This window comes from Venustampulla echinocandica, assembly GCF_003357145.1.
Source record: "Venustampulla echinocandica strain BP 5553 chromosome Unknown scaffold_3, whole genome shotgun sequence".
In the NCBI taxonomy this organism is placed as follows: Eukaryota; Fungi; Ascomycota; class Leotiomycetes; order Helotiales; family Pleuroascaceae; genus Venustampulla; species Venustampulla echinocandica.
This window is the reverse complement of record NW_022474208.1, coordinates 715,005-732,984: the sequence shown is the minus strand read 5'-3', so window position 1 is coordinate 732,984 and position 17,980 is coordinate 715,005. Positions and strand designations below refer to the sequence as shown.

Here is a 17,980-nt window from a genome sequence, read left to right as displayed (position 1 = left end):
ACTTCCTATGCATTGGTCAATAGCATTCCTGTATTGCTTTCTGTTTCTATTTATTCAACGCATATTCCAACAGCAAAAGGTTCAATGACGATGGGAGTCCTCGTATTTCCACCGTCGGCCGCTTGCGTCGTCCGACGGGAGTCAGTGAAACATCAGTCAATTACCATCACTGGTACTCAAGCCGCATTGAATCCACAAGCAAGCCCAAACTGTGGTACAGATCCTGATTATCTAGGGGACACTCTCTTCTCGAAAGAACTGTCACCCCAGTGATTATGGAATCTACTCTTAAGCAAGGTTGCTTCTTGCACGAATTCTTTTGTTAAGTTCCTTATTAAGGCTACTACTGCGCCTACTCATGCTCCTCCGCAATTCATCCATCTCAACTTAGGTACATAGCTAGCAATAATCGAGTCCGAAATTCCTCTACGAAGTACATTTATTCTTGATTTTACAATAGTATCCACCCCACGGCCTTGCAACAACGACTAGCTCAGCCAGTAGACTCCAAGTCAACAGACAAAGTCTTATTTTCTTTGTCATGTAAATACTTCACTGTCATATTAGACCCCACTAATAATATCACTTCTGTCATTCCTAATCAAGCTGTCATTTGATCACCATATCATGGTAACCCTGGATCTACTATTAAAGCTGGCTGGATCACAACCTAGTCTGCCTACAATACAACTCTTCCAGCGTTAAAACACGCAGTAGCTTATTGCTATGTTAATTGGCGTGCCGCACTTGTTGATATCGTGGTATCCTAGATAGGAAGTCACACATAAATCCTTGTGTGTTTCCTCCAGTTTACTACTTTCGTAAATTAACAAAGGCGGGACTCTGCAAATTCGCGAAAGCCTGCACCGAAGAAGATGTGCTGCTACTGCTGATATACCAGACTACTAGTATGTATAACCTGAAGTTGTTTATATAGACATCATATATTCAAATATAGGTCAAATCGAGTGAAGGATACAAGTGGGATATAAAAGTAGAGTAGATTTGTAACTATATTTAGAATCCCAGCTCTGGTCTCTTGATGGAGCCAAACAAGTCATATTATACATAGTGGTGCCTAATAGTTCCTGAACGATATATTTAGGAGATAAAACTTGCGAAAAGATATTAACTTCTTAACAGGACCATCCTTTGGTATTGATCAGCTACTAATCTGGTTGCTCACACGGGCAATATCCAGGACAAAAATTTAAAATCCACTTATTCGGCCAAGATTTTGCATCGCGAAGTAGCTCCCAAATTGCCAATGTGCAGAAACGACCACCAACATAAATTTAACGACTGTATTCCTGCGGACTCCTAAAAGATGAAATTAGGGCACTTCCGCCTACCTTACAGTGAAGGAGGTTTGCCAAAGTTCAAGCGCGTCGAGCTTCAACAGGCGACAGTAAAGAAATCCAAGGTGAGGGAACTGCTAGAGTTCCTATAGGACAGATCATGCGCTCTGTAAATGTGCTCTAGCTAGCTAACCCGCTAGCAAAAGTCATCTTCTCAAACTTGGATTTCTCTGGCTTCTATAAGTTGATCCGTGGAGATACAACTCTCGGTACATGTAGTTGGTTCTTGTCCATCTATAGCCGCCCCACCTCCCATCTCCCACCTTTCTAATGTGGAGGTTACACCCACTCCAGTATGCATTCATTAGCGTCCGCCCGCCGAAGTAAACAGTACATCGTAGTAAGAGATCTAGGGACAAAAAAACCACACAACTCCCAGATTCCTGACAGGGGTGATGAGCGTAACCGGCGTGCCCCCAGCCCAGCAAGAGGCAGGGGAAGCCTCTCCTTGGTGCTGGACGAAATTTCTGTTTTCGGGTTTGTTTCCAATGCCGTATAAAGCCGCATGGCAAATGATAAATGTCGTGAGAAATATACACTCACTAGCTCTTTGATTCAGAGCTGCAAATGGCTGGAGATGCTCGGCCCGAGATTTCCTTGCCTTTCGACTTCTCCTTTTCCTTGATCGACGCTGCGTCGTCTTTATAGAGTCCATGTTCCTCGATCTATGGACTCGTTAGGGCCAAGGAAGTAGGTTAAAGGGAGTGACTAAACATACGTATCGAATAACTGGAGAAGGTATAAGGTATGCCACGCTCATTTCCTAATATCTGAGCATCAGTACGGGTTCAAGATATCAAGCAAGGCCATCTCATATAACCATCTTGTAGTCTAGGAGCGGGCAGTTCTTACTCTTCTCAAGAATAACCTGATCTTCGTACTGCTCACATCATTCGCTATGAGTTGCTGAATCACGTAAATGTTGTCCTTGAACTTCTCAAGACTCGAAATAGCCTCTGCAGTGTCTGTCCCTGAACGCTCGATGCAGAACGCCCCGTAACGGCCCACTATGAAGGGGTCAGTTTTTGACTATTCCAGATTGCATGTAGAGGCAAAATCAATGATTAAAATAGACTGCTTTGTAGCGTATCAAGAGAGTAGGTGGCAGGTGCACCAGGGGTTCTCCGAGAATAAGAAAGTGGAATGTAGTGGAGCTCAAATTCTACTTACGGATGTGCTCTAGATCATTCTCACTCCAAACCTGGTAAAGTCAGCTCTATATCTCTAATAAGGGAGAATATATAAAGCATACCCCGGGAGTACCCATCGTCATTATCAAGTCACTTCCTGTGCACGTGTTAGCACTCAAATTTCTCCATCAAGGTAGCGTTGAAAGTATCGGGCGGAAGTAGTATGTAGCTAGCATGATTTGACGGAGACACGAACCTGCGAGGAGTGCAATCTGTATATGACGGTGTGTGCCATCTGGCATTACCGCACCGCCTAATACCTCATTTATCTCATGCTCAAAGTGATCAAGAACTACCGCCGTGGGCTATTTAGAGAGTCAGAGTGAGCACTTATTCATCTGGATTCCTGCCATGGAATAACTCTCTGGAATACGGACCATGTATTCTGTATGCAACGCTTCCCAGGGATCAACCATTAACCAATTGCTAGTTTCGTCGACTGCTCAAAATAATTAGCCCTCTGATCAGAGGCCGAGAGAGGTATGCGCAGTGAAACACGGTCGCATGGCCTCCAGATAGATTTTAGGATCCAACACAGTGATTGCTGACCTGCTAATTCGCACATCCGAAGTCGATCGCCGGCGGGGGCAAGGCCTTTCTTCTTATATGCATCTCCCACACTGCCCGAGAGTTAGCTTTGCCTATGCTAGAATTCCGTATCCTTACGGTGATATGTATCCCCCCAAAAGCTCGAATTCCGTATTGAACTTGGCAAAGTCGGCAGCCTAAAAGACCCGGTGGTCAGCGTTCGTTTCCAACTATGACTTGAGAGCAACCCAGTAACGCAGCAACGAGGATAAGAGGGGTTGCCTGGAGCCCTTACCATCTCAAACATCCGAAGATGCAAGTGGGTGATGGGAGAGTAGGAGCCCGGTGCCACCAGTATCAGGCCTTGTCTGTCGGGATTGGATTGGGTTAATCGGAGGCGTGAGTGGGGGAACGTGTAAGTTTCCAGCGTCTGCGACGCTACAGAGTGGGCTGGCAGATCCGACGCCATCGAGAGGATATACTCGGGGTTGATTGATCGAGCGGGAGCGATAATGGGATTCCCACGATGCTGCCGCCTGCTGATGTCGTTCGCAGAGGCAAGGAACGAATGTGGGCGACAAGGTGCTCGGACTAAGCGCGAGATGCGCAGAGTGGAATATCGTAGTTTGATAGAGGTAAACGTAGCGGCGAGGAGGGGAGAGAGGAGGAAGAGAGAGGGGGGCGATTGAGATTATGCTTGAAATAGTTTCATTAGCTTGTGTTGTAGTTGTGGTTGCAGGTGTAGGCGTAGGTATAGTTGTAGTTGTAGTTGAGAATACTTCGCATGAGGCAACGCTTTGTAGAGTCACCAAGCCCTCGAGTAGCGATCTGCGGAGGCTAAGGACCTCTTATTGAGGCCAAGCACGACATTCAAAACCAAAACCCCTCCTCGGCCGTGCGCAAACTGGGACTGCGGGGCAAAAGATACATAAAATGCACTACGGAACACTACGACGGACTATGTACCTCTAGGACCAACGGGTCGTCGCTTGGACGGGTCAAGCTTCTTTAAGGATTCTTTCTCTAAATACGTTGTCCCTTGCTCCGTAAATGGTTTTCGGACAAGTGGACCTAAAGCCACTAATAAAGACCCAAGGTCGCTGGAAAGACGCTCTTTCAAAAGTTCAGGATGTCCAACGGCTTTATTATTATGTCGAGATGTGCGCTATTGGTCTAAGTAGGTTGCCGGTGGTGGCAAATTCGTACCACGAAGCATAAAGCCGACAAGTATTACTTGTACTATTAAAATATACAAGATACAGCCACCAAAGCTACATACATCTAGATGCCTTGCGAGATTCGATCAGTTCCCGGCTAGATAGGTCCAGCCTCAGAAGATGCAGGCTCCGGAGGGGATTTTAGGCGTCAAGGACGATTCTCGTGTCGACAGCTACCTCGTAGATGATGGGTTCTATCGTGAATTCACCTCATATTTCCTGGCAATAGTATGCTAGCATGTGAACGGTGTCTCGGAACATTCACTGTAGATTTAGGTCCTTGCGGACGGAAGAAAAAGGCATTCTCGATAGATGTGCGACTCCATCGGCCCCATCCCGAGCACCCATCGGAACCACACCAGACCTAGGTAGAGGCTCTATTTCAAGTTGGTCCCATAGCACAAGCTTTGTTGGAAACTACTAATAATAGCAGGAGGAAATTCATTCGAGACAGTGAAGACGCGCCAGGGAGTTGGGGCGCTTCTGGGGGATTCGTTTTATGCCTACGATAATAACACACCATTGCCGTGGACTTACGGAGCATACCGGCGTCGGAAGACTTGAGTATCATCGATCATTTATTAGTAATTGATAGCTTTAAGTTACGTGTTTTCGCTCTGTTTGTTCTAGATGTATGCGCATTATTAACTACTTAAAGACGCTAAAGCTAAAGCTAATGTAAGTAATGGAATTCTATATTAGACACATTTTACAATTTACTCATAGCTTAGTTCTATAGAATAATTAGTAATATTACAAGTGGCTAAAACCCTTATTTCCAGTAAGCTTATAATTCGGCTCAGAAACACCTTCTCGGTCACACGTCAGTGTTGCAGCTTAGTTAAGGCATATACAAGTTCGTATTCTAGGGGGATTATCATGTAATCGTCTCGAAACCCGCCTTCCGACCATAACTTGAAGGTATTCAGGTGCCGAGAATTACGCCAATTTTTAACGCCCTAACTTAAATATGACGTTGTCAAACTTGTTACCGTGATGTACTTAAAGCAGAGCATTGATTATATTCCTACAGCTATGTAGATACGAATAGCGAATTATTCTGGAGATTGATAGAGCATATTACTTAGGCTTGATTCCGAATCCAGGCCCCAGGCATGAACCCCACGGGAGGTGCCGTGGCGTATGACAGCATCGCTGTGAACCCTGTCGTCTCGTCGCCGTCCTTGATCAGCGACGCAACGACTAACAACACAACATCAACCTCACGACCGCACCCATCTATTTGTTCTCAGGAATCCGGGTACCTTTGTGTTTCGACTACACACGAGGGCGACCGCCATTTTGACTAGTATTGCGGCGCTGGCCGACGCTTTTACGCAAACATGAGGCGCCTCTGGCACTCGGCAGTTGTCGCAGGCTCCCTCGCTGCGACACTGGTATTGGGAGAGGCATACACGCCCAAGCACGAGGCCGGGAGATGCGCAATACGCGGGGGTTGTGGGAAACAAGGCTTTTTTGGGCCCGATCTGCCCTGCCCAGATAATGGACTTGCGCGAGAACCAGAAGATGCTGTGAGAAAGCAGCTGGTGGAGATGTGCGGGCCGAAATGGAGTACTGGCCCAGTATGCTGTGAGGGAGACCAGGTAATTATTAGGTGATCCGTACCGCTGCCTGTACTGATGCTATTTAGCTCAATACGCTCTCCGACAATCTCAAAAAGGCGAATGCCTTCATATCCTCCTGCCCAGCATGCAAGGACAACTTCTACAACATGTTCTGCACCTTCACCTGCTCTCCAGACCAATCTCTCTTTATCAACGTAACACAAGCTGAGAAGAAGAAGGATAAATATATGGTGACTGAGTTGGACCAACTAATTTCTGACGAGTATGGATCCGGCTTCTACGATAGTTGCAAAGACGTTAAGTTCGGACCGACAAACAGCAATTCCATGACCTTTATAGGTGGCGGTGCGAAAAACTACACTGCATTCTTAGCATTTTTGGGGAAAAAGAACCCACCCTTTGGCTCGCCATTTCAAATTAATTTTCCAAGACCGGCGGATTATCCGGAGAGAGGATTGGGTCCGCTAGACATGGCCCCGAAGAGTTGTAATGATGAGGACGAAGCGTTCAGATGCGCCTGTGTTGATTGTTCATCTGTCTGCCCTAAACTTCCTGAGGTTACGGAGGCACATTCATGTCATGTCGGGGTGCTACCGTGTCTTTCCTTCGGAGCCATTCTGACATACGGAGTGTTTCTGACTTTGCTTGCCACGGCAGTTTCGGGTCACACCGCCTGGGCCAAACACGCACGCCGCAAAAGCGAGCGTCTACGACTCCTCCAAGACGCTGCTCCTAGCGATGATGAGGACGAAGAGGACATGATCCATAACAATGCCATGTACGATCGGCCGCAGAAAAGTTATTTCATTAACACTGTCTGCGACAGTGCATTCGGTCGGTTAGGCTACATTGCGGCCAAATTCCCGGCCATCACTATTTCCATCAGCATCCTTTTCGTTGGAATACTTAGCCTGGGATGGCTTCGATTTGAAATCGAGACTAACCCAGCTCGACTTTGGGTTAGCCCAACATCTGCTGCAGCTCAAGAAAAGGCATTCTTCGACAAGAACTTTGGCCCATTTTACCGCACCGAGCAGGTATTCTTAATAAATGATACCAATCCAGAAGGTCCAGGGCCGGTCCTAAGCTATGAAACGCTAAAATGGTGGATTGAAGTCGAAGACCGTGTCAGCAGGTTGACTGGGGAATCAACTGGAGCCTCCTTGGATGATGTTTGCTTCAACCCTACTGGAGATGCATGTGTCGTACAGTCAGTGGCGGCATACTTTGGGAACGACGACAAAAAGGTCAGGCCAGCCACATGGAAAGGGAAACTCCAATCGTGTGTTGACTCTCCTGTCAACTGTCTCCCAAAATTCCACCAACCCATCGATCCTAAACTGGTGCTCGGCGGTAATAAGGACTCCGATGACGCCGCCGACTCTCCGGCCATTATTATAACCTGGGTTCTAAACAACGCTGCAGAAGACTCCGCAGAAGTTGCAAGGGCGATGGACTGGGAGGCGTCCCTAAAATCGATGCTACTTGGATTAGAGACCGAGGCAAAGGATCGTGGCCTGAGGCTATCTTTTAACACGGAGATCAGCTTGGAAGAAGAACTTAACAAGTCTACCAACACAGATGCCAAGATTATCGTGATAAGTTACGTTATCATGTTCTTCTACGCATCTCTAGCGCTTGGTTCCACGACTCTATCTTTACGATCAATGTTTGGACACCCAGCTCGCTTCCTTGTGGAGTCTAAATTTTCCCTGGGAGTCATAGGGATCCTGATTGTGCTCATGTCTATCTCGGCATCTGTCGGGTTATTCTCTTTCGCTGGGATTAAAGTGACCCTGATTATAGCGGAGGTTATCCCTTTCATTGTTCTAGCAGTCGGCGTTGATAACATCTTCCTCATTGTGCACGAGTTTGAACGAGTGAACATCAGCCATCCTGATGATACCGTGGAATACCGTATCGCAAAAGCTCTAGGCCGTATGGGTCCATCCATCCTTCTTTCAGCAACTACGGAAACGATTGCCTTCGCCTTGGGAGCATTCGTGGGTATGCCTGCCGTTAGGAACTTTGCCATCTATGCTGCCGGCGCGGTGTTCATCAATGCATTGTTGCAGGTTACAATGTTTGTGTCAGTCCTAGCTCTCAACCAAAGACGCGTGGAAGACCACCGAGCGGACTGTTTCCCCTGTATCCGACTCAAGAGTGCTGGCATTCAGCTTGGTCAGTCGAACAGGAATGAATATGTTAGATCTTACGAAGGTCACGAAGAAGGTCGCCTCCAGCAGTTCATCAGGAAGTCTTACGCTCCTGCGCTTCTTGGAAAGAAGATGAAAGCAGCGATAGTGGTCATATTTCTGGGGATTTTTGCAGCCGCCGTTTCATTAATGCCAAGAATCGCCCTTGGGTTGGACCAGAGGGTTGCAATCCCAGATGGCTCATACTTGATCCCATATTTCAATGACTTATATGATTACTTTGAGTCAGGGCCTCCGGTCTACTTCGTCACCCGTGAGCTGAACGTTACAGAGCGGATACACCAGCAGCAGCTTTGCTCACGTTTCACCACTTGCCAGCAAGAATCGCTAACCAACGTTCTAGAGCAAGAGCGAAAAAGGCCAGATGTATCATACATTGCTTCGACGCCTGCTAACTGGATCGATGACTACTTCCGCTGGCTAGATCCTCAACTCGAATCCTGTTGTGTGGAGAATGGCAAGCCATGCTTCTCGGAACGTGATCCGGCATGGAATATCACGCTTTCTGGTATGCCGGAGGGTGGGGAGTTTATTCACTATCTCCGGAAGTGGGTGTCGTCGCCCACAGACGAGGATTGCCCCCTTGGAGGACAGGCTTCATACGCCGATGCTCTCGTCATTGATTCGGATCGCGAGACTATTCCTGCGAGTCATTTCCGTTCCAGTCATACACCTCTTCGCAGCCAAGAAGACTTTATTGCAGCCTATGCGTCCGCAAGAAGAATTTCCGACGGGCTGAAAGAGAGTACTGGAATAGAAGTCTTCCCATATAGCGTGTTCTACATTTTCTTCAACCAGTATTCCACAATAGTCCGCTTAACAGCAACCTTACTCGGATCAGCACTGGCCATGATCCTTGTCATCTCATCAATCCTCCTAGGTTCTGTAAAAACAGGCATCATCGTCACAATCACAGTCATCATGATAGTCGTCGACATTATCGGCACCATGGCTGTATTTAACGTCTCCTTGAACGCCGTTTCTCTAGTCAATCTTGTCATCTGCGTCGGCATCGGTGTCGAATTTTGCGCCCACATCGCCCGAGCATTCATGTTCCCCTCCCGCACCGTCATGCAACGGGTAAAGAACAAATTTCGCGGCCGTGACGCCAGAGTTTGGACAGCGCTAGTTAACGTAGGGGGATCCGTCTTCTCCGGCATCACCATCACTAAACTCCTGGGTGTTTTCGTCCTTGCTTTTACCAGGAGTAAGATTTTTGAGATTTATTATTTTAGAATTTGGCTCGCGCTTGTGGTTTTTGCTGCTACACACGCCCTTGTGTTCTTGCCTGTGGTATTGAGTTTATTTGGTGGGGAGGGGTATGTTGATCCTGAGAGCGATGGGGGATTGGAGGAGGATTTAACAAGTCGCCGCAGGGCACTTTTGCTAGATGATGATGATTCGGATTATGATTATTAGGTGTTTTGGTTTTTGGCCTAGCATAAGTTATCTGTGGCAGGTCCCTGTATATAAATAGGTAGGTGTCGGTGCATGGTTATTTTTTGAGGGGGTGCTACGTATACGAGGATTATATACTTTATAAAATCATAAATCTTTCTTGTTTATTCTAATGTTTCGGCGGGACAAGAGGCGAGTGCGTTGAACATAAAGCCTTGGGGACATTGACATTGGAGCGTAGTGGTTAGTTCATTATTGGAAGCCTGCAATCGAGGCTTCACCGTATGAGCAACCGTATCAGTTTACCTCAGGCACCATGAATTTGCGCGCATGTTTAGTTCAAACAAGATGTTTGTATAGTAACAGAGTTTATGTACAGATAAACGATCATCGAATCTATTTTTTGGGTTCTTCCTTCTTTTCTTCTGGTTTCGGCGTTGGCAACTTGAACGTATCTGGCTTTCTGTCGACACCAGGTCCAACTTGCTGCAAGATATTAGTCTCCATTCAGTGTAAAAAAATATAATAAGGAATACATACCTCCCACGCCGCGCTTCCACCCTCGAAGTTCCGGAACGCCTGAGTCAGCTCCAATGGCTCGACAACAATCCGCTTCTTCTCTTCGTCATACCGAAGCTCCGTATATCCCGTCAGAGGGAAATCTTTCCGCAATGGATGGCCATCGAAACCGTAATCGGTCATGATACGTCGCAGATCTGGGTGGTCGACGAAAAAGACGCCAAAGAGATCATAGACCTCTCGCTCGAACCAATTCGCGCCGTCATACAGACTTGTGATGCTAGGCACTGGGGATGCTTCGTCTGCGTATGTCTTGACGCGGATTCGGGAGTTATGGCGGACGCTCAGCATGTTATACACGACCTCGAATCGCTGGTCTCGGGTAGGGAAGTCGACCGCAGTGATGTCAGAGACTTGCGTAAACTCGGCAGAGGTATTATCTATCAATTATCAGCACTCTGCGCAATCGAATATCTGGAAGTCTCGAGAACTCACATTTAAGGAATGAAAACACCGGAATCACGCCAGATGGAGGGATGTAGATAACCAGCTCGTCCTTCCACACAGAGAACTGCTGGATGTATTTTGGCAAACAGCCCATGAGCCACTGTCCGTATTTGTGCAAGTCGTCAGCCTTCGCCGCATACTTGTCGGCGGGATTGACGAGCTTCGCATGAATTCCTGCTGGAGGGTCTGGTGTTCGCGGAAATGCTCGCGTTCTTGGCTGGTCTGGAGAGACATAAACCTCTCGGGCACTGCGGGTCGAGGTGAAGCACCGCACATTCGCCTCATTGCGACGGACGAGGGTATTCCTGCTGGAGCTCAATGCCGAGGCCAGCACCCGGCGATTCGAAACCCTCATGGCCATGGTTGGGGGGTCTGCTGTTGTGGTGCCAATTGCAATTGCAGTGAGCAGACGCGCAAATGCAGTGCTCTCTTGCTCCTTGACTGAGGTTGAAGTCCAAAGCAAGCTCGCCTCTGACTTGCAAATGCTGAATCATCATTGGCTCATTGACTCGCCGGACTCGCTGAGGTGTAGAGTGGCTGCGCTAGCCACAACGGGTTAGCTGCAAAGTGCCATTTCGAATCGCCAGAAGTTGACTTCCCTCGCCCAACATCTCGAACACCATCATCCTTTCATTGCACTTTCACGTCAACGCCTTTTCCTTCTCAAGATACCCACGCAGTGCTTGCTCAAGGTCCACGGGTTGCCTATTCAACCGCCAGCTTTCTTAATACCGATACTTAATATAACCCCACGACTTCTCCCCCGGACGCGCCCAAGACAGAGTTCTCACGCGCCGCCTCCCCGTTTCCATCGCTCCGATCTTGACGCCCCCAGAGCGCTTAGCACTCGCCACAACCTCCACTATGGCTCCTCAAGATAGCTTCATCGACGAAGATGATGACTCCTGGTATGCCCTCTCTGTCTCTGGATGGTGGAAGCCGACCCCCGAAGCTCGGTTTGGACGCTTTGCTGACCTCAAGTGCGATTAGCCCCCTTTGCGTCGAAGAGTTCGATCTTTCCGACAAGAACTTTCGGCCATGTCCTTGCGGATACCAGGTAAGCTTTTCAGTCCTCCGGCGCCTTGCTCCCTCCCCCCCCGCTGGGAATAGCCGCTGATACTTGCCCATGTCACAGGTGTGCCAGTTCTGTTTCAACAACATCAAGAATAACATGAACGGTCTATGCCCCGCCTGTCGAAGACCTTATGATGAGAAGACCATAGAGTGGAAAGTTGTCACACCTGAGGAGTAAGTGCCCTTTATCTAGAACCCCGTTCTCCCGCTTACCCCTCGAGTAGAATTGCACAGTTCAAAGCCAACATCCAAAAGAACGCCAAGAAGAAGGCAGAACAACGGCAGAAGGAGGCACAAAAGCGGGAGGTCGAGAGTCTTAACCGAAAGCACTTATCGGGTCTTCGCGTTGTACAGAAAAACTTGGTTTACGTTGTTGGCCTCAGCCCTGCCATACGAGACGATGAGATACTGCAAACACTCCGAGGGGACAAATATTTCGGCCAATATGGTAAAATCATTAAGATCGTCGTCAGCAAATCCAAACAGGGCGATCCGACACAAAGTTCACAAGGACTCGGGGTCTACGTTACTTTTGCTCGAAAGGATGACGCTGCGAGGTGTATCGCAGCGGTCAACGGCTCTCAGAACGGTGATCGGATTCTACGAGCACAATTAGGAACCACGAAATACTGCTCCGCCTATCTTCGGAATGAAACATGTACCAATAAGCAATGCATGTTTCTCCATGAACCCGGCGACAACGATGACAGCTACTCGCGGCAAGATTTATCGTCCATCAACAGCGTTAATACTCAACGTCCCCTACCAGCCATGGCATCTTCCTCCCGACAAGCTGCTACAGTGGCGGCCCCTCTCCAACAGGTACAACCAGTTACCGCTGCTGCGCAGTCCATGAACCGCGAATCGAGTAAGGACGGCTCAGACAGTGGCGATGGTTCGGCGCTGCCCTCTTCTGCAAGCTGGGCGAACAGGGGCATCCAACAACGTAGCCGGAGAGGGAGCCATGCAACAAGTGGTGCTGCATCAAGTCCTGCTGTATCGCACGCAATGCCTGCTACTGTAGAGGTTGCCGAGGAATCAGCAGTCCTCGATCAGGAACCTGAATCTGAAATCCAAGACCCCGCTTCAAGCTCGGATGTCGCAGCATCAAATGAATCGCCACGCCCGCAAAGAAACCTGATTCTAGTGGACCTCTTGAAGTCGATCAACTCGCCATCTCTATCATTCCCGCTTCGAAATACAACAGAGGACAGCCCCCTGTCATCGACGTTTCCGCCACTATTCGACGACCATGGTGGTGAGAAACGAAGAGCTAGAAAGCATCAAGAGGAAGAAGCCAGACTTCATATTGACCAGGAATCACAAAATGAATTGCGGTCTGTCGCGGAACCCGCAGAAGAAGAGGAACCGGAAAGTGGTAGTTTGCAACTTGGAGGCGAGCCGGAGGATAGAGACGGTGGCCGTGAGGTCCCTCAAGGATTCCAGCGACGACCAAGCGCGCAACTCCCAATCCAGCGGACAAATAACGGACCAGTGGGCCCTGGTGTTGGAAATTTCCCTCGCAACTTGAACAATCTGACCTCCATAAATGGTCGCACGTTGACGCCTCAACAGCAACAACAGCTACTTTTGCTAAACTCGAGTCAACCTCAGTCTAGCTTTATGGACCAGTTCACACCTGGGTTAGGGAGTCAATTGAGTCAGAGCTCAGGACTCTTTCAGCAACAAGGTCATAACAGGCAGTCTTCGCGTTACAGCTTCGCCAATGAGGGTGCGTCGGGATCATCCATCAAACCATCAGCGAATCCAAAATTGATGGCGCAGCAAGCCTCGATGATGCCGTCCACAAGCCACGCCCAAACTGGGAACCAGTTCTATGGATCTTCAATTCAAGGACCACCTCCGGGTCTCAAGTCAACAGGCACACCGCCTATTGGAGGTGGGATGTTCGGTCAAAATCATGCATTCGGTGGTTCAATGGGGGGTGGTCCGGGCTTTGGTGGTATCGCGAAGGACAGCAACAGCGAGATGTTGCGGGATATGCTTCGAAGTCGTGGAACCGCAGGTGGCGGGCAGTCACATGATACAGGCAAGCGTGAGTTTATGTTTCCTTCTTTTCTTCAGCAGTACCCATCTGCCTCCTCCACTCCAGCTCCTGCTTCCGGCCTCCTGGCATCGCTCTATGGTCCCCAGACTGGAGCATTCCATGACTTCGGTCAAAAGCAGAAGAAGAAGGGAAAGAAGCACAGACATGCTAACACTTCCTCCTCTGGGGGAGGTGGTTTAGTCGATCTTGCGGACCCAAGTATCTTGCAAGCAAGAATGCAGCACCAGCAACAGAGCAATGCCGGAGTCGGACAGGGACTATTTGGTAGCCAGGCTCAAGGTGGGTACAACCCTAGCATGATGTATGGCGGGGGGTTTACTCGGTGGTAGACATGTATGAAGGGCGTGTTTGAGGCTTTGCGATTGTATATACTGTTTTTCATTTGGGAGTAGTGTTGTCAGTTACACTACCAAGGCGTTGCATCGTGCCTGGTCAACATATTCGTTTTAGCGAGCATATGAGCTCCAAGATGGAAGCTTAGGATGCATTGGCGTCAATTTGCGTTTGGAAAATGAGGGGATCTCATTGAATTGCTTTTGTTTTCGTTCGCGTCATTTCTAGGAGCATTAACGCACGGGGGGCAAGGCAGAGGTCGCTTCAAGAACTCCATCATCGTCTTCGTCAGGACCGCTTCCATGTACGTTAAAGTCCCCGACCCTAAGCCAACAACATGGCTGGTCAATATAGCATTCTTACAAATTTTGTATTACACAGTAGCCTCCTCTAAGTTCGAAGACGATGATGGACTTTTGAAGTGATCCTTGTAGCTGTACCAGCGGATGTCCGTGGCGGCGGAGTTATTTTTCCTTGTTGCCTTTATTTGATCATCTTCACATACTTTGCCTGGACAGATGCTGATATATCTCATGTCCAGATGACCAAGGTCTTCCCTCTCTTGACGAGGCAACTTTATCTGTGGATGCCCTAGTGGCTGACAGTACCACCGATGACTTTGGGCCGCATATCCTAGCCAGCTATGATGCTGTTGGATCACGGTCGTCGACGCCATCCGTCCCTCCAGGTTTTGATACTCCACATGCACACCCTCCACCGCCAACTCAACAAGAAGCACTAGGCAAGCTAGCATCAAAAATTGTTCCTACCTCGGCGCCGTTTACACCATCGCGTACTTCTTCGTTCATTCCAAGAACTGCCACTCCTCTTTCCAACGTATCACTCCCAGAAGGTGCGCCTAGTGAGAACACCGCTCTAGCGATATCAGCATCCGCTTCCCAAGCCAAACAAGACGTGAAAGCTCTGGCAACGGACACAGGTCTTTCAAAGACCATTGTCTCGCAGTCGACTCAAGCTCTTCAATCAGAAGACTTTCCTGCTTTAGATAGTGCCGGCGCTAAACTCAAGGCCCCTGCTACACCTACTTCAAGCAAATCTCAACCTGTTAAGCCGGCTACCACAGTCACAAGTAAGAATACGACAACGACAACCCTGCCTGGTAATATGTCAGCGCCGCCATCCGGTCCTAAAGGTGACAAGCGTCCTATGCCTGGGATTTTAAATATCTCAGTGCCTACAAAGACTGTCGCTAAGGCTACTATTGCACCTGATACACCTACCAAGACTTCTGTCAGCTCATCGGCATTCCCTCCATTACCGCCGAGCACTCCATCGGCCACGTCTGTTCAGTCCACACTATCAAGAAACGTGCCAAAGACATTAAGACTAGTTCCGGTTAAACCAGAGGCAGCAGCGGGTGGAAGCGGAACTCCTTCGTCAGTCACATCTACTTTCCCACCTGGTTTGTTACCCTCTCGACAACCTAGCCTTGCCTCTGTGTCTAGACAAGAGCGCCCCGGTACGCCAACCAGCGAGGCTGTTTCCGATAACGCTTCAATCACAACAGCGTCATTGTCGAGAGCAAACTCCCCACCACCAAACAAGATTGGCTCTGCACCAGTTAGGATGACGACAAAGAGTAAGCAGAAGAAGCAGCGACGAGAAGCTCAAAAGGAGAAGGAGAAGGAATTTGACGCCGCGGTCGCTGCTACAAAAGTCGAGCCGGAAGTTGAGATTGCACCAATCATGGGCCGAAAGAAGAAGCAAAAGAAGGAGCGGAGTATCCACAGCGCGGCTGGAGGTTCAACGCCCGTTGCCAGTCGCCCAGCTTCGCCCAGCCCTCCTATTCCCGAAAAGCACAAGCAGACGATAGAGCCCGAGGTCGAACTGAACAAGCCTGCTGCCAAAGCGAAAGGCAAAGGCAAAGAGAGTGGCAAGGCAAAAGCTAAAACCGAGACCGAGCCTCAACCTGCACAACCCGAGAAGGAGGAAGTTGCCGCTCCCAAACCCCCATCCCTTCCCATGCCCGCAGCGGTCTACGAACAGCTCAACATCGATAGTGAACTTCCAGATCCAAGTCAACTCGCCTTCTTTAAGAACCTGTCAACTCCTACGCGCACCCCGAATCCCAACTTTGAAACGGAGATGCCAAGCATGATGCACAAGCTAACAATTACCTCCGAAGACCGCGAATCGCTACTTGCAGGTCTACCAGTCCGCAAAAACAAAGGCTTGTGGTACCGTATAATGCTCACACCTAATGGCGACTATGTCCGCTACCTGAGCCCAGAGGAGGAAGAGAGATATCTACAACTCCAAGAGAAAGTTTCACAGCAGACTAGCCCAACCGCGTTTGTCTCCACCAAACACCATGCTAACAACGGATTTACTCTGATCGGAGGACGCGCTGTACCCAATGGCCCGCCATCTTACTTCCCACCTCCCAAGGGCAGTACTGCGCCTCTTGATCCAGTGAGCAAGCTACAACGCGACGAAGCACTAAGCTACATCAATCAATACGTCCTTCCCTCACTCTCTACAAACTCCCAGCTCGAAAAGGCACTTAACGCCAATGCCCTAGATGCCGAAATGTTCCGCTCTACCGATCATCTTAACTTCTCATGGGGCAACGATCCTCACGCAAGCGATAACTCCTCCGGGCTGCCACCACAGGAAGGTATTCTAGCCGCTACGGGTCTGGAAGGCATGGCATCGAATTTCGCGGGTGATGATGGGGGTCGGCCGTTAGGGAATGTGAGCTTACTAAGTTTGAGCGATGCAGAGAGTGCGATGCAGACTGCAAGAAAGGAATCAGACTCCGTGGAGAAGAAGCTGCTGGCCGTTATGAAGAGGAACCGAAGGCTGGTGCTCGGGAGTTCTGGAATCTAAGGATAATAATGGGGGTGGAATTGATCGTTGGGTTAGTCTGCAGACAATTTTGTATTATAACACTATTAGGTTACTCATGTATATGGTACACTTTAGTGAAGTGAGGGTTTCGGTATTGAGTTTGGCCTCCTACCTAGTGTATGTGCATTGCAGCGGAGGTTCCTGCCCTCTACGAAGGCCGTGGAGCTGTTGGTGGGAAGGTGCAATAAACAGACCTTTGGTTTATAACGCCCGCCCCTCTCTCCTCTCTTCTTCTCTCCTCACGCCAATTCTCAGTTTGCGAGATATTGTTATATCGACATATTTACTAGTATTTCTACGAATACAGCGCTCATTTCTACTCCACTGAGATGCGGGGTTTCAATATTTTCCGCTCCTACCGGACCATCAGTCGCTCCCAGAAACTGCGTGACCGCGTCCAGTTCCACATCTTGACAATCGGATCCCTAGGCGGGGCGTACGTCTTCTTCGAAGACAACGGCCCCCGCCTAGCCGAAAGATGTAGAGCTGCCAAGCGCAGGTTCTGGGACTGATGGGAAAGTAGCTGGAATGCGGAACGGCAAGCCTTGAGCGTCGAGCACACCGTGGTGAGTACAGAGTGCATCCTTTCCAGCTTGAAATACCAGTTGCTAACTTGTCTACCAGCTCCGCTCTTCAAGGGCACAACCACCTCATAGCCGACCGCCCTCGGCACGTCGAGCTTCTTTTCGAGTCCTCTCTCCCCTTCGCTGCTATGCAGACATACGTTAAGTAACCACCTCGTCGGTCGACAACCCTCCAAGCTCAACGCCTTTAAGGGCACAACCACCTCATCGGTTGCTTAGGCCATTAAGAGCACAACCACCTCATCGCTCGCTTAGTCTATCAAGAGTACAGCTCGTCGGTCGGCAAACTCTCCAAGCTCAACGCCTTTAAAAGTACAACCACCTCATCGGTTACTTAAACTATTAAGAGTACAACTACCTCACCGCTCGCTTAGTCTATTAAGAGTACAGCTCGTCGGTCGGCAAACTCCTCGAGATTAAAAGTATACAGCTGCCTCATCTGTTGCTCGGCACTTCTCACTCAATCAGTCAAGAACACAACCACATATGTTTGTCTCTTCGCCCACAAGTTGTAAATCTCAAAACGTAAGC

General features: G+C 49.0%; 4 protein-coding genes across 4 annotated transcripts; 2 read left to right on the top strand and 2 right to left on the bottom strand.

The window, feature by feature from the left end:
- Positions 1-1,900: 1,900 nt before the first annotated feature.
- On the bottom strand, positions 1,901-3,545 carry BP5553_05863 (Nicotinamide-nucleotide adenylyltransferase; the record flags this gene model as incomplete). Its single annotated transcript, XM_032014486.1, has 10 exons — positions 1,901-2,023; positions 2,077-2,121; positions 2,211-2,365; positions 2,529-2,559; positions 2,611-2,645; positions 2,745-2,853; positions 2,926-2,987; positions 3,098-3,168; positions 3,215-3,273; positions 3,372-3,545. The coding sequence occupies 10 exons, from the start codon at positions 3,543-3,545 to the stop codon at positions 1,901-1,903; spliced, it is 864 nt and encodes a 287-aa protein (XP_031869167.1).
- Positions 3,546-5,636: 2,091 nt separating this feature from the next.
- Positions 5,637-9,514, top strand: BP5553_05862 (Multidrug efflux transporter AcrB transmembrane-containing protein; the record flags this gene model as incomplete). Its single annotated transcript, XM_032014485.1, has 2 exons — positions 5,637-5,897; positions 5,945-9,514. The coding sequence occupies 2 exons, from the start codon at positions 5,637-5,639 to the stop codon at positions 9,512-9,514; spliced, it is 3,831 nt and encodes a 1,276-aa protein (XP_031869166.1).
- A 375-nt stretch (positions 9,515-9,889) lies between these two features.
- Positions 9,890-10,880, bottom strand: BP5553_05861 (Uncharacterized protein; the record flags this gene model as incomplete). The annotated part of the gene is made up of 3 exons (XM_032014484.1): positions 9,890-9,979; positions 10,034-10,452; positions 10,508-10,880. The coding sequence occupies 3 exons, from the start codon at positions 10,878-10,880 to the stop codon at positions 9,890-9,892; spliced, it is 882 nt and encodes a 293-aa protein (XP_031869165.1).
- Positions 10,881-11,383: 503 nt separating this feature from the next.
- BP5553_05860 (RING protein) lies at positions 11,384-16,844 on the top strand (the record flags this gene model as incomplete). Its single annotated transcript, XM_032014483.1, has 5 exons — positions 11,384-11,427; positions 11,510-11,576; positions 11,655-11,767; positions 11,818-13,940; positions 14,536-16,844. The coding sequence occupies 5 exons, from the start codon at positions 11,384-11,386 to the stop codon at positions 16,842-16,844; spliced, it is 4,656 nt and encodes a 1,551-aa protein (XP_031869164.1).
- Between the last annotated feature and the right edge of the window lie 1,136 nt (positions 16,845-17,980).